Genomic DNA, 23941 nt, shown 5'->3' on the forward strand with positions numbered 1-23941 from the left:
TTACAGCTACTTTAATAAATGTGCTCTTTCTTACACAGTGGACACATCTTAATCAGTTCAAGAAAAAACGTCCTAAAAAAAATACAAAAATAAAAGGTTACCAAAGAAAAGTTCTCTGGATTAAAGTAAATAAAAGTTTAAGCACTTTGTCCAAAGAAGTTGATGAAGATCATCAATCCATTTAGGACTACATTGATGATTTAAATGACACTGAAAATTGTTGCTGTCAACAGGATAGCTTTAACGGCTGGGCTTGGTACCTGTAGAACAACAGAGCTAGTGGGGCTGTCAACAGGGACACTGGTGGTGGAGCTGTAGTACAACAGAGCAAGTGGTGCTGTCAACATAATAGCTTTAACGTCTGGGCTTGGTATCTGTAGAACAACAGAGCTAGTGGTGCTGTCAACAGGGACCCTGGTGGTGGAGCTGTAGTACAACAGAGCTAGTGGTGCTGTCAACAGGGACGCTGGTGGTGGTACCTGTAGAACAACAGAGCTAGTGGTGCTGTCAACAGGGACGCTGGTGGTGGAGCTGTAGAACAACAGAGCTAGTGGTGCTGTCAACAGGGACACTGGTGGTGGAGCTGTAGTACAACAGAGCTAGTGGTGCTGTCAACATAATAGCTTTAACGTCTGGGCTTGGTATCTGTAGAACAACAGAGCTAGTGGTGCTGTCAACAGGAACACTGGTGGTGGAGCTGTAGTACAACAGAGCTAGTGGTGCTGCCAACAGGGACACTGGCGGTGGAGCTGTAGTACAACAGAGCTAGTGGTGCGGTCAACATAATAGCTTTAACGTCTGGGCTTGGTATCTGTAGAACAACAGATCTAGTGGTGCTGTCAACAGGAACACTGGTGGTGGAGCTGTAGTACAACAGAGCAAGTGGTGCTGTCAACATAATAGCTTTAACGTCTGGGCTTGGTATCTGTAGAACAACAGATCTAGTGGTGCTGTCAACAGGAACACTGGTGGTGGAGCTGTAGTACAACAGAGCTAGTGGTGCTGTCAACAGGGACACTGGTGGTGGAGCTGTCCCTGGAACAGCAAGTTATATTTCGGTTAGCTGAAAAAGATAGAAGAATGTTGCATTCAAATTTAAAGCCTAATTATAAGAATAATTTGGAATTGTTATTTAGTTTCTGTGACTAGAAAAATGATTGGGGGGAGGTTGCTTATTATGTCAAAAAGTTGCTACAATGTGTAATATTTTGGTTAATATATACGTCTCTGGTTACAGCAAAGATATCAAACATATCAAATAGACATGTCCTTTCGCAGAATCAAAAATTTCTCAATAGTCATTAATATTGAAAAAATGCTAATTTTAAACATAAATGAAATTCAAAAACTCAATGAAATATTTTGGGAAAGTCAGATTAAGACAATTTTTGTTTATTCTAAGCCTATTCATAGTGCTGAGACAGAAGTTTATGTCACATTTTTTTTAATGCATTAAGAAAAAAAAGAAGCTACGAAAATGCACCATATGGAGTAATTGCTATCTAAGTCCGTGCATTTACCTACTAGCCGGAACTACTTTTTATGGGAATTCCCTTGTCATGGCCAACTGAAAAGTTCTCGGTATTTGCAACAAATATCAAAGCTTATAAAATCTTTGTATCGATCTCTACCAAATACGGAAGGTATGTGATAAAAGCAAGATCACACACTTGTGTTTTTTTAACGAATCAGAAAGCACTCATTTATTGCGCGGACGTATATATTCGTCCGTGCAATAAACTTGTGCTTTCTGATTCGTTAGAAAAACACAAGTGTGTGGTCTTGCATATGTATTGTAATATTGACATGTATACCTGTTGTTGTTTTTCTGACTTCATTGTTATATTGTATATATGTACATGTACATATTTAGAGGATCTTTTGGAAAATAGGAACGATCCTCAAAAGTGATCCTCTTTGAATAAAGTTATCATTATTAATACTATATAATTTTAGGGTTGTTATTGGACAAAACAAAAATACAGATACTTATTAAAAATATCAAATATATTTTTTGTGCAAAAAAAGAACATCAACGCAAACACGGAGCAACGCATGATGCCGTTTTTTTGCGAGCCTGTTCGACCGAAAGGACGAAATTTTTTGAAGCCTTCCTCTAGCATAGAATCAATTTACACTCATTTTCCCTTACTTTCCGTACATGTGTTGCCATAACGGCTCGCACTGCTCGGCCGATCGCTTCGATATATATATCAGATATATTTAGTTTTGTTATTAGAGGCTGACAGCTAAATAAGCAATGACAATGTTGTTGCCCAGTTCTTGCCATGTATGTGTAAGAGCCACACGAGTTTAGTTTGACGAAAAAGAATTTATTTTTAAAAAGAACCAATAAAAGCGCTTATTGAATATAATAACATTACATTAGTCAGTATAATTGAGACTGAAATAGATAAATGTTCATGCAGTTATCAATAGTTTTTATCTTACGCAATACTATTGGAATGATTTGATGTTATCATACATTAATTATATGAACATTCAACACTTAAATTTATATACGCGTGACCCTTACTCTCCGTGAAAATGTACAGCCACTGCATCAATAGCGCGACACAACCGGTTGTACATTCTTGAATGAACATTTAAATGTTAAGGTAATAGGATTGTGTCACCATCAGGGACAGTATATAGAGGGGATTGGCAACTCTGCCCCAGTCAAGATTCTATAGCACGTCGCTTTTGTGTTTGTTCACCGAACCGCGAAGTCATCGAGAGCCCCTCTCGATCAGCCCGCGCTTGCGCACTAGCGTTAAAATCATGTCACCAATCTCGCCGAGATGGGAGTGTTTTGATAACGGTTAGCCCGGATTGGAACTGTGTATTAGTAGGTCTTCTTTTTATTCCAGGGATAGGGCTATCGTTGCCACTATGTCTAGCCTTTCGGCTGTGTTGGTGGCTATTACAACAAATCACATTTCGTACAGCACGTTCCAGTGAAAATAATGCTAATATTGACACTTTTTGACACAAAAACAGCACAAGTTATTTGTTATTTTTTGCCATAAAAATTAGTACTACATATCAAAAAATTATTCAACTTTCTATCGCTGTAAATTTCAAAATGAAGTATTTTTTAAATGAGCTGATCCTCGAATGCAGGCGATACTTTTTTGTTGGGTTTAACATTTCCGGTTGTTTACGTTTTTTAACAACACGTGTCCTTCGTTACCAGACGAGTAATTTCATCTGTGACATCGCTATCGTTCCAAATAATGCAAATCAAATCAGGCCTACTTAACATAGAAATTACTCGGCTGTTTATTGATATTAATTGTTTTAAAAAAAATAAACGATAGTTTATAAAATTAATCAAAACAGTGAGCAGTCACCAACTACTTTCGCAATGATGATTTACGTTCCAGTGAAAAATAATGCTGATATTTACACTTTTGACACAAAAATAACACAAGTTAAATTATATTATTTGCAATTAAAATGGGTTGGGTCGTTATAAAAATTATTCAGCTTTCTATTGCTGCTAATTTAAAAAAGATCAGTCAAATATTTTTGGAGTGAGGTGGTTCACAAATATGTGGGTTTTTTTTATCCCGCATTTTTGTTTACGGTTTTTAACAACACGTGTCCTTCGTTACCAGACGAGTAATTTCATCTGTGACATCGCTATAGTTCCAAGTAATGCAAATCAAATCAGGCCTACTTAACATAGAAATTACTCAGCTGTTTATTGATATTAATTGTTTTAAAAAATATAAACGATAGTTTATAAAATTTAATCAAAACAGTGAGCAGTCACCAACTACTTTCGCAATAATGATTTACGTTCCAGTGAAAAATAATGCTGATATTTACTCTTTTTGACACAAAAATAACACAAGTTAAATTATATTATTTGCAATTAAAATGGGTTGGGTCGTTATAAAAATTATTCAGCTTTCTATTGCTGCTAATTTAAAAAAGATCAGTCAAATATTTTTGGAGTGAGGTGGTTCACAAATATGTGGGTTTTTTTTATCCCGCATTTTTGTTTACGGTTTTTAACAACACGTGTCCTTCGTTACCAGACGAGTAATTTCATCTGTGACATCGCTATAGTTCCAAGTAATGCAAATCAAATCAGGCCTACTTAACATAGAAATTACTCAGCTGTTTATTGATATTAATTGTTTTAAAAAATATAAACGATAGTTTATAAAATTTAATCAAAACAGTGAGCAGTCACCAACTACTTTCGCAATAATGATTTACGTTCCAGTGAAAAATAATGCTGATATTTACTCTTTTTGACACAAAAATAACACAAGTTAAATTATATTATTTGCAATTAAAATGGGTTGGGTCGTTATAAAAATTATTCAGCTTTCTATTGCTGCTAATTTAAAAAAGATCAGTCAAATATTTTTGGAGTGAGGTGGTTCACAAATATGTGGGTTTTTTTTATCCCGCATTTTTGTTTACGGTTTTTAACAACACGTGTCCTTCGTTACCAGACGAGTAATTTCATCTGTGACATCGCTATAGTTCCAAGTAATGCAAATCAAATCAGGCCTACTTAACATAGAAATTACTCAGCTGTTTATTGATATTAATTGTTTTAAAAAATATAAACGATAGTTTATAAAATTTAATCAAAACAGTGAGCAGTCACCAACTACTTTCGCAATAATGATTTACGTTCCAGTGAAAAATAATGCTGATATTTACTCTTTTTGACACAAAAATAACACAAGTTAAATTATATTATTTGCAATTAAAATGGGTTGGGTCGTTATAAAAATTATTCAGCTTTCTATTGCTGCTAATTTAAAAAAGATCAGTCAAATATTTTTGGAGTGAGGTGGTTCACAAATATGTGGGGTTTTTTTTATCCCGCATTTTTGTTTACGGTTTTTAACAACACGTGTCCTTCGTTACCAGACGAGTAATTTCATCTGTGACATCGCTATAGTTCCAAGTAATGCAAATCAAATCAGGCCTACTTAACATAGAAATTACTCAGCTGTTTATTGATATTAATTGTTTTAAAAAATATAAACGATAGTTTATAAAATTTAATCAAAACAGTGAGCAGTCACCAACTACTTTCGCAATAATGATTTACGTTCCAGTGAAAAATAATGCTGATATTTACTCTTTTTGACACAAAAATAACACAAGTTAAATTATATTATTTGCAATTAAAATGGGTTGGGTCGTTATAAAAATTATTCAGCTTTCTATTGCTGCTAATTTAAAAAAGATCAGTCAAATATTTTTGGAGTGAGGTGGTTTACAAATATGTGGGGTTTTTTTTATCCCGCATTTTTGTTTACGGTTTTTAACAACACGTGTCCTTCGTTACCAGACGAGTAATTTCATCTGTGACATCGCTATAGTTCCAAGTAATGCAAATCAAATCAGGCCTACTTAACATAGAAATTACTCAGCTGTTTATTGATATTAATTGTTTTAAAAAATATAAACGATAGTTTATAAAATTTAATCAAAACAGTGAGCAGTCACCAACTACTTTCGCAATAATGATTTACGTTCCAGTGAAAAATAATGCTGATATTTACTCTTTTTGACACAAAAATAACACAAGTTAAATTATATTATTTGCAATTAAAATGGGTTGGGTCGTTATAAAAATTATTCAGCTTTCTATTGCTGCTAATTTAAAAAAGATCAGTCAAATATTTTTGGAGTGAGGTGGTTCACAAATATGTGGGGTTTTTTTTATCCCGCATTTTTGTTTACGGTTTTTAACAACACGTGTCCTTCGTTACCAGACGAGTAATTTCATCTGTGACATCGCTATAGTTCCAAGTAATGCAAATCAAATCAGGCCTACTTAACATAGAAATTACTCAGCTGTTTATTGATATTAATTGTTTTAAAAAATATAAACGATAGTTTATAAAATTTAATCAAAACAGTGAGCAGTCACCAACTACTTTCGCAATAATGATTTACGTTCCAGTGAAAAATAATGCTGATATTTACTCTTTTTGACACAAAAATAACACAAGTTAAATTATATTATTTGCAATTAAAATGGGTTGGGTCGTTATAAAAATTATTCAGCTTTCTATTGCTGCTAATTTAAAAAAGATCAGTCAAATATTTTTGGAGTGAGGTGGTTCACAAATATGTGGGGTTTTTTTTATCCCGCATTTTTGTTTACGGTTTTTAACAACACGTGTCCTTCGTTACCAGACGAGTAATTTCATCTGTGACATCGCTATAGTTCCAAGTAATGCAAATCAAATCAGGCCTACTTAACATAGAAATTACTCAGCTGTTTATTGATATTAATTGTTTTAAAAAATATAAACGATAGTTTATAAAATTTAATCAAAACAGTGAGCAGTCACCAACTACTTTCGCAATAATGATTTACGTTCCCGTGAAAAATAATGCTGATATTTACTCTTTTTGACACAAAAATAACACAAGTTAAATTATATTATTTGCAATTAAAATGGGTTGGGTCGTTATAAAAATTATTCAGCTTTCTATTGCTGCTAATTTAAAAAAGATCAGTCAAATATTTTTGGAGTGAGGTGGTTCACAAATATATGGGGTTTTTTTTATCCCGCATTTTTGTTTACGGTTTTTAACAACACGTGTCCTTCGTTACCAGACGAGTAATTTCATCTGTGACATCGCTATAGTTCCAAGTAATGCAAATCAAATCAGGCCTACTTAACATAGAAATTACTCAGCTGTTTATTGATATTAATTGTTTTAAAAAATATAAACGATAGTTTATAAAATTTAATCAAAACAGTGAGCAGTCACCAACTACTTTCGCAATAATGATTTACGTTCCAGTGAAAAATAATGCTGATATTTACTCTTTTTGACACAAAAATAACACAAGTTAAATTATATCATTTGCAATTAAAATAGGTTGGGTCGTTATAAAAAATATTCAGCTTTCTATTGCTGCTAATTTAAAAAAGATCGGTCAAATACTTTTGGAGTGAGGTGGTTCACATACATGTGGGTTTTTTTATCCCGCATTTTTGTCTATCGACGCCCACCACAATACTCTGAACCACGCGTTACATCGCGTTTAAAAATAGAAAAATATACCCCAAAAACGAGACATCAATTAATATGACACCACAGATTTTATCAATTATAGTCATTAATTATAGTCAGTCATTCGCGATTGGTTTGTTTTCACGCCAACTTCTGTAATCTAACGAAGCGGTATCGACGCCATCTTGGTTTGTCAAAATTGAGATAGGTGGCGCTCGCTATCTGCTCCTGAATCAGGGGGAGGAAAGTCTAGATTGACGTGTCATAAAATTAGTAAGGCAAAGAGGGAGTTGCTAATCCCCTTCACTATACGTCCCTGAACCAATATACACATAGTAATTGCAGGTAAGAGTTATCGTTCTTGAAAAACTTCACAGTAGTGAAATAGGTAGCCGGTTTCCTGAAGTACAGAAAAATGGACACATGTGACTCATTGATAAAAAAAACACGTGAATAAATGCCTGGATTTCTTTGAAATACTTTCATATTGAGAGAACACATTGTTCTGTCAATAATAAACATACAATATTCATCAGTTTAATATTAAACATTAGAATTTGCGGAAATTGTGATACTGTCTCCCTACATTGGATTTTCATCTAGGGATGTACTTCCTGTTTCCGTTTATCAATACACTCCAATGACCTTAAGTACTATATTGCATTTGTTTTACTTTTGCATAAAAATACATATCTACATATAACTTCGACATTTTGTTCATTGGGTCTATGGAAGTTGGGACGGAAAAAGATGACGAACACCTGGGATCTTTAAATACATTTTCACCGAATGTATCATTTGTATGTTCAAATATTCATATTTTCCTGAAAATAAAAGACTTGCATTCATGTTTTTCTTGAATTCTAACTCTCTAATGTGTTCCAGTAACATAATTAAAGAATATATTTAATATAATATAATGATATGCAAAATGCCCAAGGTTATGATATTTGGCCAGTAGCATGCTTGGATAAAGGGCTACCAAGCTTGTTTCAATGAATGACCTTTACTTATATTCAAGTTCACATAGGTCAATTGTCTAAAACAAACTTTAAACAACATCTTCTAATTAACCAACAGGACCAGGATGATGATATTTGGTCAGTGGCATGCAGGTATAAAGTGCTAGCAAGTTTGTTCAAATTAATGACCTTGACCTGTATTTAAGGTCACATGGGTCAATTATGTTTAAAAATATTTAAACGACTTCTGCTGAATGATATCGGTCGAGTAGTATGCTAGAATAAAGGGCTACCAAGTTTGTTCAAATAAATTACTTTGAATTATATTCAAGGTCACAAGGGTCAAATATGTTCAAAATCATTAAACGACTTCTTCTGAATAACCAAAAGGCCCAGAATGATGATACCTGGCCAGTAGCATGCTGGGATGAAAGGCGTCCAAGTTTGTTCAAACGAATGACCTTGGCTTATATTCAATGTCACAGGCATCGAATATGTTTAAAACTTTAAAGACTTCTTCTGAATAGCCATAATGCATTGAATGTTGAAATTATTTGACCAATAGCATTCTTGGACGGAGGGCTATCAAGTCATTTGAATAACCTTGGCCTTCTTACAAGGTCACATTTTGTCAAATATGTGAAAACCTTTAAATGACCTTATCTTAATCAACACAAGTTCTAGGGTGGTGAAATTTGACAATTGCATGCTGAGATGAAGGGCTATAAAAAAATCAATGTAATAACCTTGTTCGATTTTCAAGGTCACAGGGGTCAAATGTTTTAAAATATTGTTATAGGTTATTTTTAATGACTTATAGTCCTACACACTGATATTTTGCCTGTAGCTTTAGTTTAGATCACTGTTAAGGTTACAAGTGTGGGATTAATACCAGGTGAGCGATGCAGGCCAATTGGGCCTCTTGTTTATTATCGGTATAATATTCCAGTAATACAAACATGATATACATATTGGATTCGAAATTAAGTACGAAGTACTTACGTTAATACGTCTCCTTTTTGTGAAACGGCAATTGGACGGCACTGACTAATAGTATACATACAGATTTTGGTATATAAAATGAATGAATTGCATATAATGAAAACTTTCCACGCCGACCCCTGACCCTGAGCAATCCGACTCTTAATTATTAAGAGTATCATCAAACAATACTATGACGGTTTGCATAAATATATTCATACTGACATGTCGTGGCATACAGGGGTCGTACCAGTAAGGTTTCTAGCTCTATTAAATCTTTACCTATCAACAAAGCTGTAGGCAGCGACACAACAAGTCATTATATGTTAAAAAATACTGCGGTCTCTATAGCCTTCCCTTTATCTCTAATATTTAGATCTTCTTTGCTAACTGGTATCTTTTCGAAACAGTGGAAATTAGCTCTAGTTATGCCATTATCTAAAATAGATTCTGCAAATAATAGACCAATATCACTACTTAGTACTATCGGGAAAGTTTTCGAACGTTTGGTTGTTAAATACTTACATAATTATTTGCTTGAAAATTCACTGATATATAAATACCAATCTGGTTTTCAGCCTGGCCATTCTTCTGTTCATCAAATTATTGAAATATATTATACATTATGTGAAAATATTGAAAAAATGCAATCATCCTGTCGAGTTTTTTGTGATATTTCTAAAGCGTTCGATCGTGTGTGGCACAAGGGACTGAAAGTGAAATTAGCAAACCATGGTATACGTGGGAAACTACTTGTCTGGTTAAACAACTATGTAAGTAACCGAAAACAACAGGTCTTTGTAGGAAATAGTAAATCTTCCGTTAAATCTACAAATGCAGGCGTTCCACAAGGTTCAGTTTTAGGTCCTTTACGATTTATTATCTACATAAATGATACATCTGATAACCTCGAAAGTCTTTATAAATTGTTTGCTGACGACACGTCTTTATTATGCTCTAAACCATCCCTTTTGGCTATCGAAACGAAAATTAACAGCGACCTAGTTAAAATTCAAAAGTGGGCAGAAAAGTGGTGTGTAAAATTTAATCCCCTAAAAACGGAAGCTTTACTCATTTCAAACATTGAACATGATCATGTGATAGATATTAAATTCAATAATGTGAGTGTTGATTTTGTAGATAATCATAAGCACCTAGGAGTTAGTTTGGACGCTAATTGTAAATGGAGTAGACATATAGAAAATATATGTAAAAATGTATCCAAGCAGGTAAGTATCATTCGTTAAGTTAAATATATGTTAAATAGACAAACTTTATTCAAAATCTATAAATCATACATTTTTCCCTTATTAGAATATTGTTGTGAGGTTTGGGAGACAAATTGGAAAAATCAGAGGATTACCGTCTTATGCTAGTAGAATTTCTTTATATTCTGAAAGTGGGTTAGAACCACTATCAAATCGTCGTTCTAGGAGGAAACTACAGCTATTCTTCAAAATTATTAACAAACTCACGCCCGATTATTTAACTTCTTTACTGCCCCCTTTAGTCTCAGAAAACTCACATGATCACCTCCGTGACGCAAATAACAACTAACAAACTTATCATTTTTCCCATCTACGACTCATCTTTGGAACCAACTAGATCTTGAAATTAGAAAAGTGTTTCGTACGCAGTCTTTAAAAAATCTCTTCGAACCATGACAAAGGTTCCAAATTATTATTTGATCGGAAATCGGAAATCCAATATATTGCAAGCCAGACTGAGAAATAGATCTAGTACTTTAAATGATGATCTATTCCAATCTAATTTAATTGTCTACCGTCACTGTCAGTGCGGTCATCCCATTGAAGACTCATACCACTTCTTCTTTGTTTGTAATAATTATGTGGACCAAAGAATGAAATTATACCGTGAATTGAATGAATTCATCCCGCTAGACCTGCAGTTACTATTACATTGTAGTAATAATTTATCTTTAGAAGACTAACATTAAAATATGTCAAAGCACCCCGCAATATATTTCAGACTCTAATAGATTTTGATATCTCTTTATTATTTAAATAGAAAAACGTAATAATAAAAAACAGATTGTATTTGTAAGTTAGAAATCCCAATGTATAAATCATTATTAGAGATGCACGTAGGCTCCCGGAAATACATATAGACACGGTTATAGTTGTTATCTGTTCATGGCAGGGACGTATAGTGAAGGGGAGTAGCAACTCCCTCTCTGCCTTACCAATTTTATGACACGTCAATCTAGACTTTCCTCCCCCTGATTCCGGAGCAGATAGCGAGCGCCACCTATCTCAATTTTGACAAAGCAAGATGGCGTCGATACCGCTTCGTTAGATGCAGAAGTTGGTGTGAAAACAAACCAATCTCGATAAGTGTTCTTACGTCTTTTGTTTATCCCATTGTTATAAGCTGATTGTATTACTTTTAATTGATAAAATCTGTGGTATCATAGTAATTGATGTCTCGTTTTTTGGGGTATATTTTTCTATTTTTAAACGCGATGTAACGCGTGGTTCAGAGTATTGTGGTGGGCGTCGACAGACAAAAATGCGGGATAAAAAAAACCCACATGTATGTGAACCACCTCACTCCAAAAGTATTTGACCGATCTTTTTCAAATTAGCAGCAATAGAAAGCTGAATAAATTTTAAAACGACCCAACCCATTTTAACTTGTGTTATTTTTATGTCAAAAAGTGTAAATATCAGCAATATTTTTCACTGGAACGTAAATCATGGCGAAAGTAGTTGGTAACTGCTCACTGTTTTGATTAATTTTATAAACTATCGTTTGTATTTTTTAAAACAATTAATATCAATAAACAGCCGAGTAATTTCTATGTTAAGTAGGCCTGATTTGATTTGCATTATTTGGAACGATAGCGATGTCACAGATGAAATTACTCGTCTGATAACGAAGGACACGTGTTGTTAAAAACCGTAAACAACCTGAAATGTTAAACGCAACAAACAAGTATCGCCTGCATTCGAGGATCAGCTCATTTAAAAAATACTTCTTTTTGAAATTTACAGCGATAGAAAGTTGAATAATTTTTTGATATGTAGTACTAATTTTTATGGCAAAAATCAAAACGCTGGTCTCTTCAAATGGTTGTTGCTTTATTATAACATCTTAAAATACCCTACAACAAAACAAAGACATGCGTTTATACTCTTGCATACTAAGTCAAGGGACACAACTCTCTCACATTACAGATAACGAGTTAGCACTTTTACATTTCTTACCAAATAAGAAATATAGAGAAATCTTTACATACAACTACATTTATATATTTTAACATTACTTATATATCACTGTTAAATACTTTGATCATATTGATACCATAAATTACAACACTGACCAAGGAGTACAAGTTAGTTTCCTTATTCATAAATATAGACTCTAGACTTCGTGAACTCATAAACTCACCCTACATATGGTGTAGAGGTATTATCTCAATCTGTCGTCTCACATCTAAATTTCACTCATGATTCTTAGTAAATAAAATACAAAACCTATTGAACACATTTGTCAATGATATAAATTTAAAATACTATTTGGCAACTTTGTAGACGTATTGATTCTACACTCAACAAATACTTATCCTTGAGAACAATAGCATTACATTATATTTAACTAGAAATATGTCAGAATGACATGAAAGTCACCCCATCATTTAGTCCGAATTATTCTGACGTTTTATCAACTTTTTTCATATCGGTCTGTCGTCGATTAATCGACGACAGACCGATATGAAAAAAGTTGATAAAACGTCAGAATAATTCGGACTACCCATCATTCTGTATGATCATTTTCCGATAAATCACTGACCAAGCTACAACGGATATATTTCCACCTGCCAATCAAAATAGCAAACAATTACCAGGTGTTCATACATACATGTTGTTCAGGTAGCCATGGCAACACAGGGAATTAATAGGAAAGCATGTAGCAAATATAACTTAAGCGTTGACCGACACCTCGAATACGGGGAGATCTGCGCGCTGACACGATCACGTGGCATGGGCAGAACAAGTAATTGGAATATAACGATGTTGTTTTCACAACAATAAGTTTCAGAAAAGATTCAATCTTATATACGGATAAATCTTCTACTATTTTTTGTTATGAAATACACTTTTCCAAGTAGTTTTCTGATCGTCTGCAAATCCGACTGATGTACTGTACGCTTAAAGGCAGTCACTCCGACGAGGACCGCCAACAGCCTAATTCGCAAGACATGAAGAACACCAAACAATTGTGATATCAGCAATTTTCCTTCGAAAAGAAAAGGTCGGAATGTATTTGACTGTTTTGAACCCGTTGATATTTAATTTTCAAACTCAAACTTTTATCATTATCGGTTCAATTCGCATGGTTGTCATCTTGTAAATTCCTGCCGGTTAATATTATCACGAAACTTCGACTCTTTGCGGTACACAAACTTGCTAACTTCGCCACTTTACCCGTGTCGTTTTGACACATTCCTACGGACAAGATTGAAGAGTTCAGCAAAGTTTTACTCAAGAACGACATTTAAACCACAGAGTAATAAATCCGATGCAATTCTTCGTTATGTTTCCCGATACGTGGTATTTATCAATTCACAACGTAACGTCCTGAAAAGTTGAGCCTACTTTACTCGAGTTTATTTATCCGATTCTATAGTATCATATGACTTAAGCTTGCAACTTTTCGTAATTGTTAAATTGGCAATGCAATCAGGGATTATTCAACGAAATTTGGCAGTTGTATTGCTGTTAGCATATATCAAAACATTTCCGAAAATCCTCGAAAAATTTACGAGAAATGGTCGCGACCAAGGACTAGTTTTGGATTGTTCTTGAGTATCGTGTACACCCCTTTCTTGACACTTCATTTTCCCCTCAAAAAAGTGCGCACTTTACGCAAATATTAACGGTAGTCGTTGGTCAGACATAAAATATCTAAATCAGTAAATAGCAATTTATAATACGACAGTTTACCCCTTCGGAAACCTCAAAGGTGCCCGATTCATACTCGGAACATCTTTAGGTTATATGTAATTCCCGTGGGGAATTTGGAACGCCTTTAGGTTTTATGGTATTCCTGTTTAAAAAGGAAATCTATATCTGAGTTATCCAAGAACTTGTAATTAGCGCCTGCTATATTCCGACAGAAGCAAGATACACAACAGCCCTCCTAACAGAGGTCAAAATCTGGGACTGAAACCAAAATTAATAGTCCCCACTGGGATTCCCCCAGGGGTGACTAAAAATATACATTTACTTCATAGTGTGGGAGGGTAGGTTGTTTACTTCTCACATTTGTATTACTTTGTTAAGTATAATTGTTGTTTATGATTTAGAGACAGGGCTCTGTTACTTTCTGTGTTATTCACCCTTATGTAGGGTAGGGCTTTTCGTTCAGTGTAGGATTCCTGGCGATCAGCTGCTACGATACCGGTGCTGAAATCTGTGTGTTTACACTTTTGAGACGGCCGGAAGTGGGTGATAGTAATAACAGGAATAGGTTCCCGCTCCTTGCTCACATGCTTTTAGATGATGAGGCTGGGTTCGAGATTAACAGTTGATCACTCATCTTCGAGGCTATTTGGTGGGGGGAGCAGGGGGTATAAAACAGCGGGTCCGGGCGGGGACCAGTGTCTTGACAGGGTCGGTGAGCCGACCCACTTCTCCTGGTGAGGAGAACATTACCGCCTCATGCGCTGTTAACAGTGCAAAACATGGGCCGAGGTGCTGCTAACAGTACCAATACCGTAGGACTACATGAAGTTATCGTTCCTGGGATATATAGAGTGCTATAGGAACTACAGTACATGTATTAAGGGATAGTCAGGGGCTTCGGGCTTAGACATCGATACATGGTGGTTCGCTGTAGATCTATAGGGAGCTAGGAGCACGTGGTCGTAGTCTACTGGTAGTACTGTTAGGTAGGATAGGTCATTACTCTACGTAGGGATTGGGTTTCTTAACATTAGTTGTCATTGTTTGGCACTAATGCTATGCTTTGTATTTGTTAAACTTGTTGTACATAATCATTCCGTCTTGTTAATAAACAGTTACTTGTATTTTATACCCATTGTTGAGTTATTGAATCAATGGCTGGTATTACCACTACATCCAGCGATCGAACCTGTAGTGAAAACAGGTCTGTAACCTGACGAAAGAGGCGAGGTCTAGAGAGGACTGCAGGGGAAGTTGTCGACTCGTTACAATTGCTAAAAACTATACGATCACGAAACGGATTTAACGGAGTGACAACGGATGCAAAACCCTCTCCGGACCTCCCCCTATTACAATAGCAATTAATTGTAAAACATTTATAAACCAAACAGTACATTACCTACAATTACTACAACGATAATGATATACTAATTACATAAACTTACCACCCAATCCCCAATTTCTACTCCTGATCAGAGACGTATTCCTGATATGATCCTTCCTTACCAAATGCAAATCTCTTCTGCGTAACAAAGAACTAAGTACCTACAATGTACATACAATCATATTGAACTTTCCCTCTCCAGATGGTATCCAGCCAATCAGATCGTCTAAGTCAGGTTATGTCAAAGGTCAAAGTATTATCAACACATGAATCTATATAACATATAGGTGAGTACAACTCACTGTGTCATTGATACTCATACAAACTATAAATACAAATAAAACACATTAATACATAATATCTGACACATGCCAGACAAAATTAAAATACATTATTAGATAAATACACACATTCTGACTCGTGTCAGTAAATATAATGACATAGTCAAAGCATGTCCTAATACATATGTAAAAGGATCGGTTTTTCACTTCAAAACCAACACCCAGGTTCGGTGATCTTGGGTCCGTCAGGGTCTTACAGTCTAATATGATTGAAGTTTGGCAAATAAACACAGACATCGAAATATAAAATTCAGGTAGTTTATTAATGACATGAAATATCTACGCACAGGGACATGCGTTTAGACCACACTGTCACGCACTTGAGCACACATACACCTCAATAACATGGCTTTATTTACAGGCGATACAATGCCTAACTGATTATATATACAGACGGCTACACGGCCATATGCCTATAAAATAGACGACGACATGGTTCAAACACGACTCTAAAACTCCTACAAAAATACTACATGGCTACAGAGAAACTACTGCTAGTACTGTGACTGGTAAACTATCTACGCTAACATTATCCTATTACGTTTTAGAGACCCTATACCTACAGCTACTCCTAAAGTAGAAAAGTGAGTCGAACCAGTCATGTCAAGACTAATATTCTCCCTCATTCCAATCGTCCGCATATAAAATAATTAATTTCAATTGATAACACAAACACATAAATGGGATTATAGCTCGTTGCTCATTCGAAAACCATAAAGGTGTGTGTGACTTTACGTACGATACGCATTTAAATATTTGAATTCTTAGATACTGATAATTGTGTGTTTAACCTATCCTTAATATATCCATCTTTTGCCACATCTGACTTCCAACGGCCATGGGCCTTCAACAGACGTGCAGAAACCGCTCGATTCTTCGACGCCTCGCTAACCCCCCCCCCCCCCCCGCTCCTTAAACTGTGTAAACCAAACTTCCTTTTATCTAAACCTATAGACGTTAAAGCGTCCAAAAGCAATTCTCGCGCCCTAGTATAAGACAAAGCCTTGTTAGGTTTACACAACTTATAGCTCTTAGATTTCTTACACAAGAACAACGCACGAAACACAAACGCGTCATGCCGGCCAGCTTTAAATACCTAGACATCCACAGTACTGGACAAGTTACCTCCCCTGTCCTAGCAATAACAATACTATTCCCCCTTCTGTAAATGTCAGTTTTGCTACGCTCAATGTCTATCTTCATGTAATCCTTAAACATATTTACATGCTTCACCTTCAATTGTGCTATCTCATTGTATCTAAGGAAACCTGCAAATCCTGTCAAAAACATGTTACACAATCTCAAGTTTGACAAATTGGAAATGTCCGATCCATATTTGTGAATTATTTTCTTAATAATATCCGAAGAAATTGGTTCTTTCTTTTGAATTTCCTTGCACACCATACGCCTGGCGCCTTCCATCAACATCACGATTAGTTTGTCCTCACACGGGTTACACAACAAGTTCACATCTTGATATCTTTTTATACTGTAATAATAGGCGTTTCCAACCGATTCAGACACATTCATTTGAACTTGAGCACCGATGAAGACTGCTACTGTAGAAATTGCGGCAGGTAAGAAAGTTAAATGCTTTGATACACACCAATTCTTGAAATTTTGAAATACGTGTCGTACTTGGTATTAGTATTGTCACTTCTGCCTTTCCGTATTATCGAGGGAATCTGTTCGACCGCCGCTCTGAATACCGGAACTCCCAACCTAATCCCATATCGCACACCTCTGCGAGCGGATTCATTATGGCCCTCTGTAATAAACAATCAGTATCTTTCAAGGTTTGTAACAAAACCTAACCTTTTATAAAATTAGTATGCGTAACCATTTTTCCCATACAGCATGGCTGTTAGTTAATTAACCAATTACATGACACTCAATACCAGCATGGCTGTATAAAACATTTGAAATGCGATTTTCAAAATCTACCACAGCGTTACCTATTTCAGTCACGTGACCGTTAACGGTTGTTGGTTGTTTTTTTTGTTTTTTTTGTAAAAATCATACCTGTACATTACAAAACACCTCGCCATCTTGTAAACATTGTAACGGTACATGGTACCTTGCGCATGCGCACATGGTGCGGGCTGCAGGTTTTTACCTATATTCCCATCAAGAAATGTATATTTTTGTCCGGGCACATGGTGCCTGACCTAGTTCTTTTGAAGAAATTTATTTTTAACGCAAGCACGTTACTCTCAAACTTTTCTTTTGCAAAAATACTATATACATCTGAACCCTTGACGAAAAATTGTGATAGTTTAACAAATTCTAAATGATCTTCTATGAAATCATGGAATCTGGACTTTTGTTCATTCCAAATAATCGGCCAATATATGGCCGACATCCACTTAGGAACAATTAGAATACCCTTTGCCTCACACAGCTGGCAATGCGTTAACACTCTCGGGATTAAACTCGGGGCGGAACAAGCCAATTCATGTCATCATGCCAATCATAGGCAAATGCGTCAACACCTTTTGTACATGGTACCCAATATTTTGAATAAAAATTGTCAATTTTCTTATTGTTAATATCAGCAAATCTGTCACAGGTACATGGCCCCCACTTATTGTTTAATACGGTGAAAACGTTGTCAGATACTGACCAATCATCGAAATCGAATAGTTTGCTGTACTTATCTGCCTCAACGTTCAATTCTCTAGGAATCTACTCAACCTCAATCTTAATGCCAAATTTCATGCATAACTTGTAAATGTTTAATGCAATAATTTGCAAAATTCCAGACATACTGCCTTTGTTTATGATCCTCACAACATTTTGATTATCAGTATACACTTTTACAAGTTTTCCTGCTAAAAGTTCTCCCAATGAAACTAGAACAATTTCCACAGTTCTTAATTCTCTCCAAGTAGAACTCTGTAACTTTTCCTTCTCATTCCACATTAAGTGTACTATGGACTCGAGAGAAAATAAAATCTCTAGGAATATATTTCGGAACCAACAATAAAGTGTGTGCCAATTTGAACTGGGAAAGTAAAAAGACAACAATAGACGCAATGCTTAAAAATTGGAAAAAAAGAAAACTAACACTGACCGGTAAAATCGTGGTCATAAATACTCTTGTTATCTCAAAAATAACAAATATAGCAAGTGTTACAAAATTATGAGAATGGGGGGTTAAAAACACGTGATATTATATCACATATAGATGTCATAAGGGTGGCATGGGTGAAACGATTAACAAACAAGGATGAAGCAAATTGGAAAATTATACCAAAAATGATGTACGGAAATTATGGGAAAAACATGTTAATATTTAAAATGAATTTTGAAAAAATTAAGCAAATTAAAGATCTAAGTAAAAATGTAACAAGTTTTTATGTAAACATATTGGAGTCATGGCTAAAGGTAGGTGGTACTGGTAGAAATAATAGAGATACCTTTTTTGAAGTAAGAAAAGAGGTCATATGGGGAAATAAAAATATTATGATCAACGAAAAAACATTAATCTTTAATAATTGGATCGATAGCAATATGATTTATGTTGAAGATGTAATTGACAAAAATGGTAGAATTAATGAAAAATACATTTATGACAAATTAGCAAACAAACAAAACTGGATGAGTGAAATGCTACAAGTTAAAATGGCCTTTCCAAAAAAATGGGCAGGAATTCTACAATCGCAAGAATCGATTAAAACCAAGGTTAATTTTAATAAAGAAAACTACAACGTTTATGATAAAAAAAACCGGAGTTAATCTTAACTTAGGGAAGTTAAAAAATAAAGATGTATATAGGTTGGCTACTCAACAAAAAAGTGTGATAAACATTAACAAAGTGCGATGGATAAATTATTTCGGTTTAGATGGATCAATAGAAATCAAACAGATGCTACAATTTGTTTTCAGTAAATTATTAGACAATAAGTATAAAGTATTCAAATGGAAATTATTTCATCATATAATACCAACTAGACAGATGTTAAACAGAATGACCATAGCTGACTCAGAGCTCTGTAACGTCTGTCAAGAGGTAGAAGATTTTGAACATTATTTTATCAACTGTAGATATCTTGACAATTATTGGAACAAAATGGATAAAGGTTTTCAAAACATAGGTATCTGTAAAAATATGAGACAGCTAAGGTATTTGATATTAGGATACAAAATACAAGAAAAAAATTACGATTGCACGAATATAATATTGTGTTTGATAGGTTTCGCGGTATTTAAGACCTACCATATAAGCGAACAAAAAACAAAGCAAATTAGCCCGATTAACATTTTTAAACGGGAGCTAGAACATGTTTGCAGATTTACGCACGTAGGTAGCAAACTGTTACATACATTTATGAAGGATTTATGACAGATTAGCCTACATGGATATACTTTACTAATGGAACTATCAGTAAGAAAGTGTTGTCATTTTCAATCATATGGTTTATTATGGTGACTAACGCAGCGTGTATAATATGGCTTGTAGTAAGGTGTACACATGTAAACACCTTGACCGCGGGGTCACGCGTGCAGACAGTTTACATCTGAAATGTGTACATGTAAACAACATAAATAACTTTGTTTGTTACTAATATGAAAGAAACTTTGTGTATCAATTACAATCATTATTCACTAGTGCAAGTATAAGCGAACAAAACTTACCCAATTCGGAATATTATAAATCCTGTCCAACACCTGAATAGTACACGCACATGGGTAGACACAACTATAAAACTAGAAAATAATCTGGACAAATTTTCCGGAATATATGTGTAACTCTTTTTATGTCACTTACATGTACACATACCTAGATCAAACACCTATACAATGTAAGTCATTACAAACTTTACGGATGTATGAAAGTGGACGAGTGGAATAAGTGGGGTTCTTTCAATCATAGGCATTAAAAGTGAATTATATACATACGGACTTGATTAGAAATTGTTAATCGAATACTATCATTAGATAAACAAAATGAGTCTTTACTTTTTTGTATTGTTAAAAATAATTGTAATAAAAAATAAAAAATAAACCAGTAATATACCGCGTGCATGTAGGTAATGGACGTCCCCATTCTTGTCCGGGTGCAAAGTAAAAGACTTTACAGGGACATGACGTAGACGGATACAGTGTTGGGGTGGCTGATACATGCATGCGCGGGGGCAACTTACAAACTTAATATAACTATAAAATATATATTTATATATAACACATGTATAAACATAGCTATTGAATGTAAGGTGTACGAATAGTGAAAGACCACCTGCGGGTGGACACTTTATTGTTCGGGGGGCTGATTCCAGGGCTCCTCAACTCTTGCAGCCTTCAACAACGACTGAATATTCGCATATGCATATGTCAAAGATCTATGAAAATGAGAATATCAAAATGCTGAGGAATTAAAATTTGTATAAAAAAAAAAAAAAAATGTACTATGTTTTTGTCTGACCCAAGCATAAAACCTGCCCCAGCGAAACCGCTTGCGTCTGTGAATAGAATACGTTCTGGTGTTGAGTAAATTTTTGAAACATGATTACATGGAATATCTTGTAAACTCTCTGACCAAAAAATTAATTCATTTTTCCACTCATTTGATATTGAAACTCGTGCGTCCCAGTTGTCCCTCTGACATATAAACATAGACAAATGTCTCGTCATCAGCTGACATATACTGCCTAACGCAGGTTTAAAAGATATGATCTTTCCTTCCACTGAAGCCACATTTCTAGCTGTTAAAATAAATTTCTTATTTTTGAAAGCGTCAACTTTCTTTAAAATAGAAACTAACTTTTTTCTTGGAACTTCCAAGCTTCCGTTTTCCAAATTCCACAAAAAACCTAACCATTCAATCTGTATTGTTGGATTGAACTGAGACTTCTCGAAATTTGGCAAAAATCCAGAATTCATAATAGATTCTTTTACGAACTTGGACATCTCTAAACACTCAGCTTTTTCAGCACACCACCATCCGTCGTCTAAATACACCACGATCGGAATTCCATGCATACGCCAATATTTCACAAGGACACGTACAACTTTGCAAAATATATGTCCGGCACTACTGAGGCCAAAGGGCAACACAGAAAACTGATAAAATACTACTTCATTTCCGTTTTTCCAAGAGAAACCAAGAAAATTTTGATGTTCTGTATGTATATCAATATGGTGATAACCACTTTTGAGATCGAATTTACACATATAATGACCTTGCTTTGCATAGTTTAGTGCTTCATGTACACCCTCAAATTTTACCTTCATTTTTTCAACATACTGATTTACATGCCTTAAATCTAATACCAGTCTCTTTTTTCCTGCACTGTTTATCGACACCGTTAATGGATTACTAACAAAAGGTTGTTTGACTTTCTTTATACAGCCTGCTTTTAACAATTCTATTATTGCTTCCGTCACGAAATCAGCGTTATTCAAAGCCGATCTGTTAATTTTCAAACTGTTTGAACATGGATCCCTTGCAAATGGAATTCTATATCCATCTTTGATTGTGTTTATAATAACACTTGGTGCTTTTAAAACATTTTCCCAAAATAAAACATGGTTTTTTAAACGTGATTTTACAGTACTAAGATTTTGTTCAAACTCATAATCTCTACCTTCAGTATACTCAACTTTCTCTGTCGTCACTTGTGTCGCTCCTCCGACGCTGTGTGCCCCATCACTTCTGTGCGAAGCTACTGCTGGCGGCGTTTTGCTGCACATTGTTGCCCCTCCCGCTGGCCGCTGCTGCTGATGACATGGGACAGTTCCTCGCGAAGTGACCAGGTTGTCTGCAGTAATAACAGAGCATGTCTCTGGCCCTGTAAGCATTTGTTCCCTGTTGCTGCCCATATGTTTGGCTAAAGTCACGAAAAAAGTCACCGGGATTGAATGCCCCCACCTGACCCGACTGCTGGCCACGCCCTGACAGTTTCCTTTCATAAGGCTTTCCTCGTGTCGCAGAAACTCGTTTTCTGACCGCTCTGCCCACGGCTGCACGCAGCTTAACTGCGTCATCATTGTCATCAGCCAAAGGGTCATCCATGTATTCGTGCACCGTGTCCCACCCATGGCGGTCAGCAATTTTTAACAATTTGTTCCGTTGTTTTAAAGCGACCCTTTCCTCCTTTACAATGTCTTTAGTTTGAGAAAAACTCAGTGCGTTTTCAATGCTGTCCAAACCGGCTAGTCTGTCCGTGTTAAACTGGAACTGAATTTTGTGTCCCTCGTGTTTGAATGTGTATTCACTTGTCACTGGCCTTTTCACGGACTCGGTTGTCGAGCGCGCACCTTGAACACTACTCAATATCTGTGTTTGTTTTTGTAGCACTCGCTGTAATGTAATACTGAATAGAGACACTGCGTCCTCGTTACTGATTATATTCTCCGCGGCATTTCCGTTATCATTGTCGTCGGACTGTAAGGCTATATCTTCCTCGCGTGTGTCATTGTTCGCCATTTCTATAATAAAGCCGTACATGGTACTGTGTTGAGCAACGAACTCGAAAGAGCGCACTAGCACGTGCACACACTATATAAACCCTACGTCACGTGACATCCTACCCGATGACAACGTCACCGTTAGCTCATGCATATGCATACCATTGAATTTAATTAAATTTATTCTGACTGCCGAAGCACACAGGTGTGCCGGCTTAAATAGGCAAAAACACGGCACTTTGCACGTGCAACAGTCGCGCAAAAATTACTCGGAACATTTCCGCGGTTGCTATAGAGTTCCGAACAGTATATCAACTTCCGGTATATCGATCATGATCGGTGACTAGGCCTGGTAAGCAGACAGACGTCAAATATAACTCTATATTTACATTTGGTGTGGCAAAGCCCTTCTATATTACTACTAACGTACTGCCAATAGCAGCTTCATCTTATGAGACTATAAATGAAGTTGGTCTTTGCAACTCCGAGCGACTTAACAGTGTCACCACCGAACTTATCGGTATCTTCTGCTTTGATCCCGAACACCAGCTGCCTGTCTCAAGTGTCTGTGTGATCAACAAACAATTGTATGCCTGGATTTTTCACGAATTCAACCTTCTCCGGTTGCACGATCAACATCAACAACATGCCGGACTTCAAATATAACTCTGACCTGATTACTGCAGACTTCCGTTGAGTGCGTGCGCCCGATATAGGTCGCAAAATGTTTTACGACACTTGATTAGTTACTTACAAAATGTTATTTGTTACTTTGTATGAATCGAGAATATGATATATATATAAATTAAAAACAAATGAATTATTAAAGAAAGTTGCGGAGTGATTTCAATTGTGTATGGGAAATAGCGCGTGACGTCAGCTGTTATCTTTGTGCCGTTCTAGATATTGACCTGACATGACGGT

General features: G+C 35.6%; 1 protein-coding gene across 4 annotated transcripts; it reads right to left on the minus strand.

The window, feature by feature from the left end:
- Positions 1 to 936: 936 nt before the first annotated feature.
- LOC110447257 lies at positions 937 to 23400 on the minus strand. Of its 4 annotated transcripts, none has more exons than XR_002462572.1 (2): positions 15328 to 15488; positions 937 to 1063 (listed from the first exon to the last, which is right to left on the minus strand). XR_002462572.1 is itself a non-coding variant. In XM_021492830.1 (2 exons), exon 1 carries the CDS (start codon positions 22646 to 22648, stop codon positions 20942 to 20944), a length of 1707 nt encoding a protein of 568 aa, XP_021348505.1. In that variant the 5' UTR covers positions 22649 to 23400; the 3' UTR covers positions 937 to 1063; positions 20246 to 20941. The 4 variants fall into 4 exon arrangements, 3 of the variants coding, with proteins under 3 accessions (XP_021348505.1, XP_021348506.1, XP_021348504.1); XM_021492830.1 differs by lacking the exon at positions 15328 to 15488 and adding an exon at positions 20246 to 23400; XM_021492831.1 differs by lacking the exons at positions 937 to 1063; positions 15328 to 15488 and adding exons at positions 15750 to 17375; positions 22195 to 23400.
- Between the last annotated feature and the right edge of the window lie 541 nt (positions 23401 to 23941).

This window comes from Mizuhopecten yessoensis, unplaced genomic scaffold (assembly GCF_002113885.1).
Source record: "Mizuhopecten yessoensis strain PY_sf001 unplaced genomic scaffold, ASM211388v2 scaffold3245, whole genome shotgun sequence".
In the NCBI taxonomy this organism is placed as follows: Eukaryota; Metazoa; Mollusca; class Bivalvia; order Pectinida; family Pectinidae; genus Mizuhopecten; species Mizuhopecten yessoensis.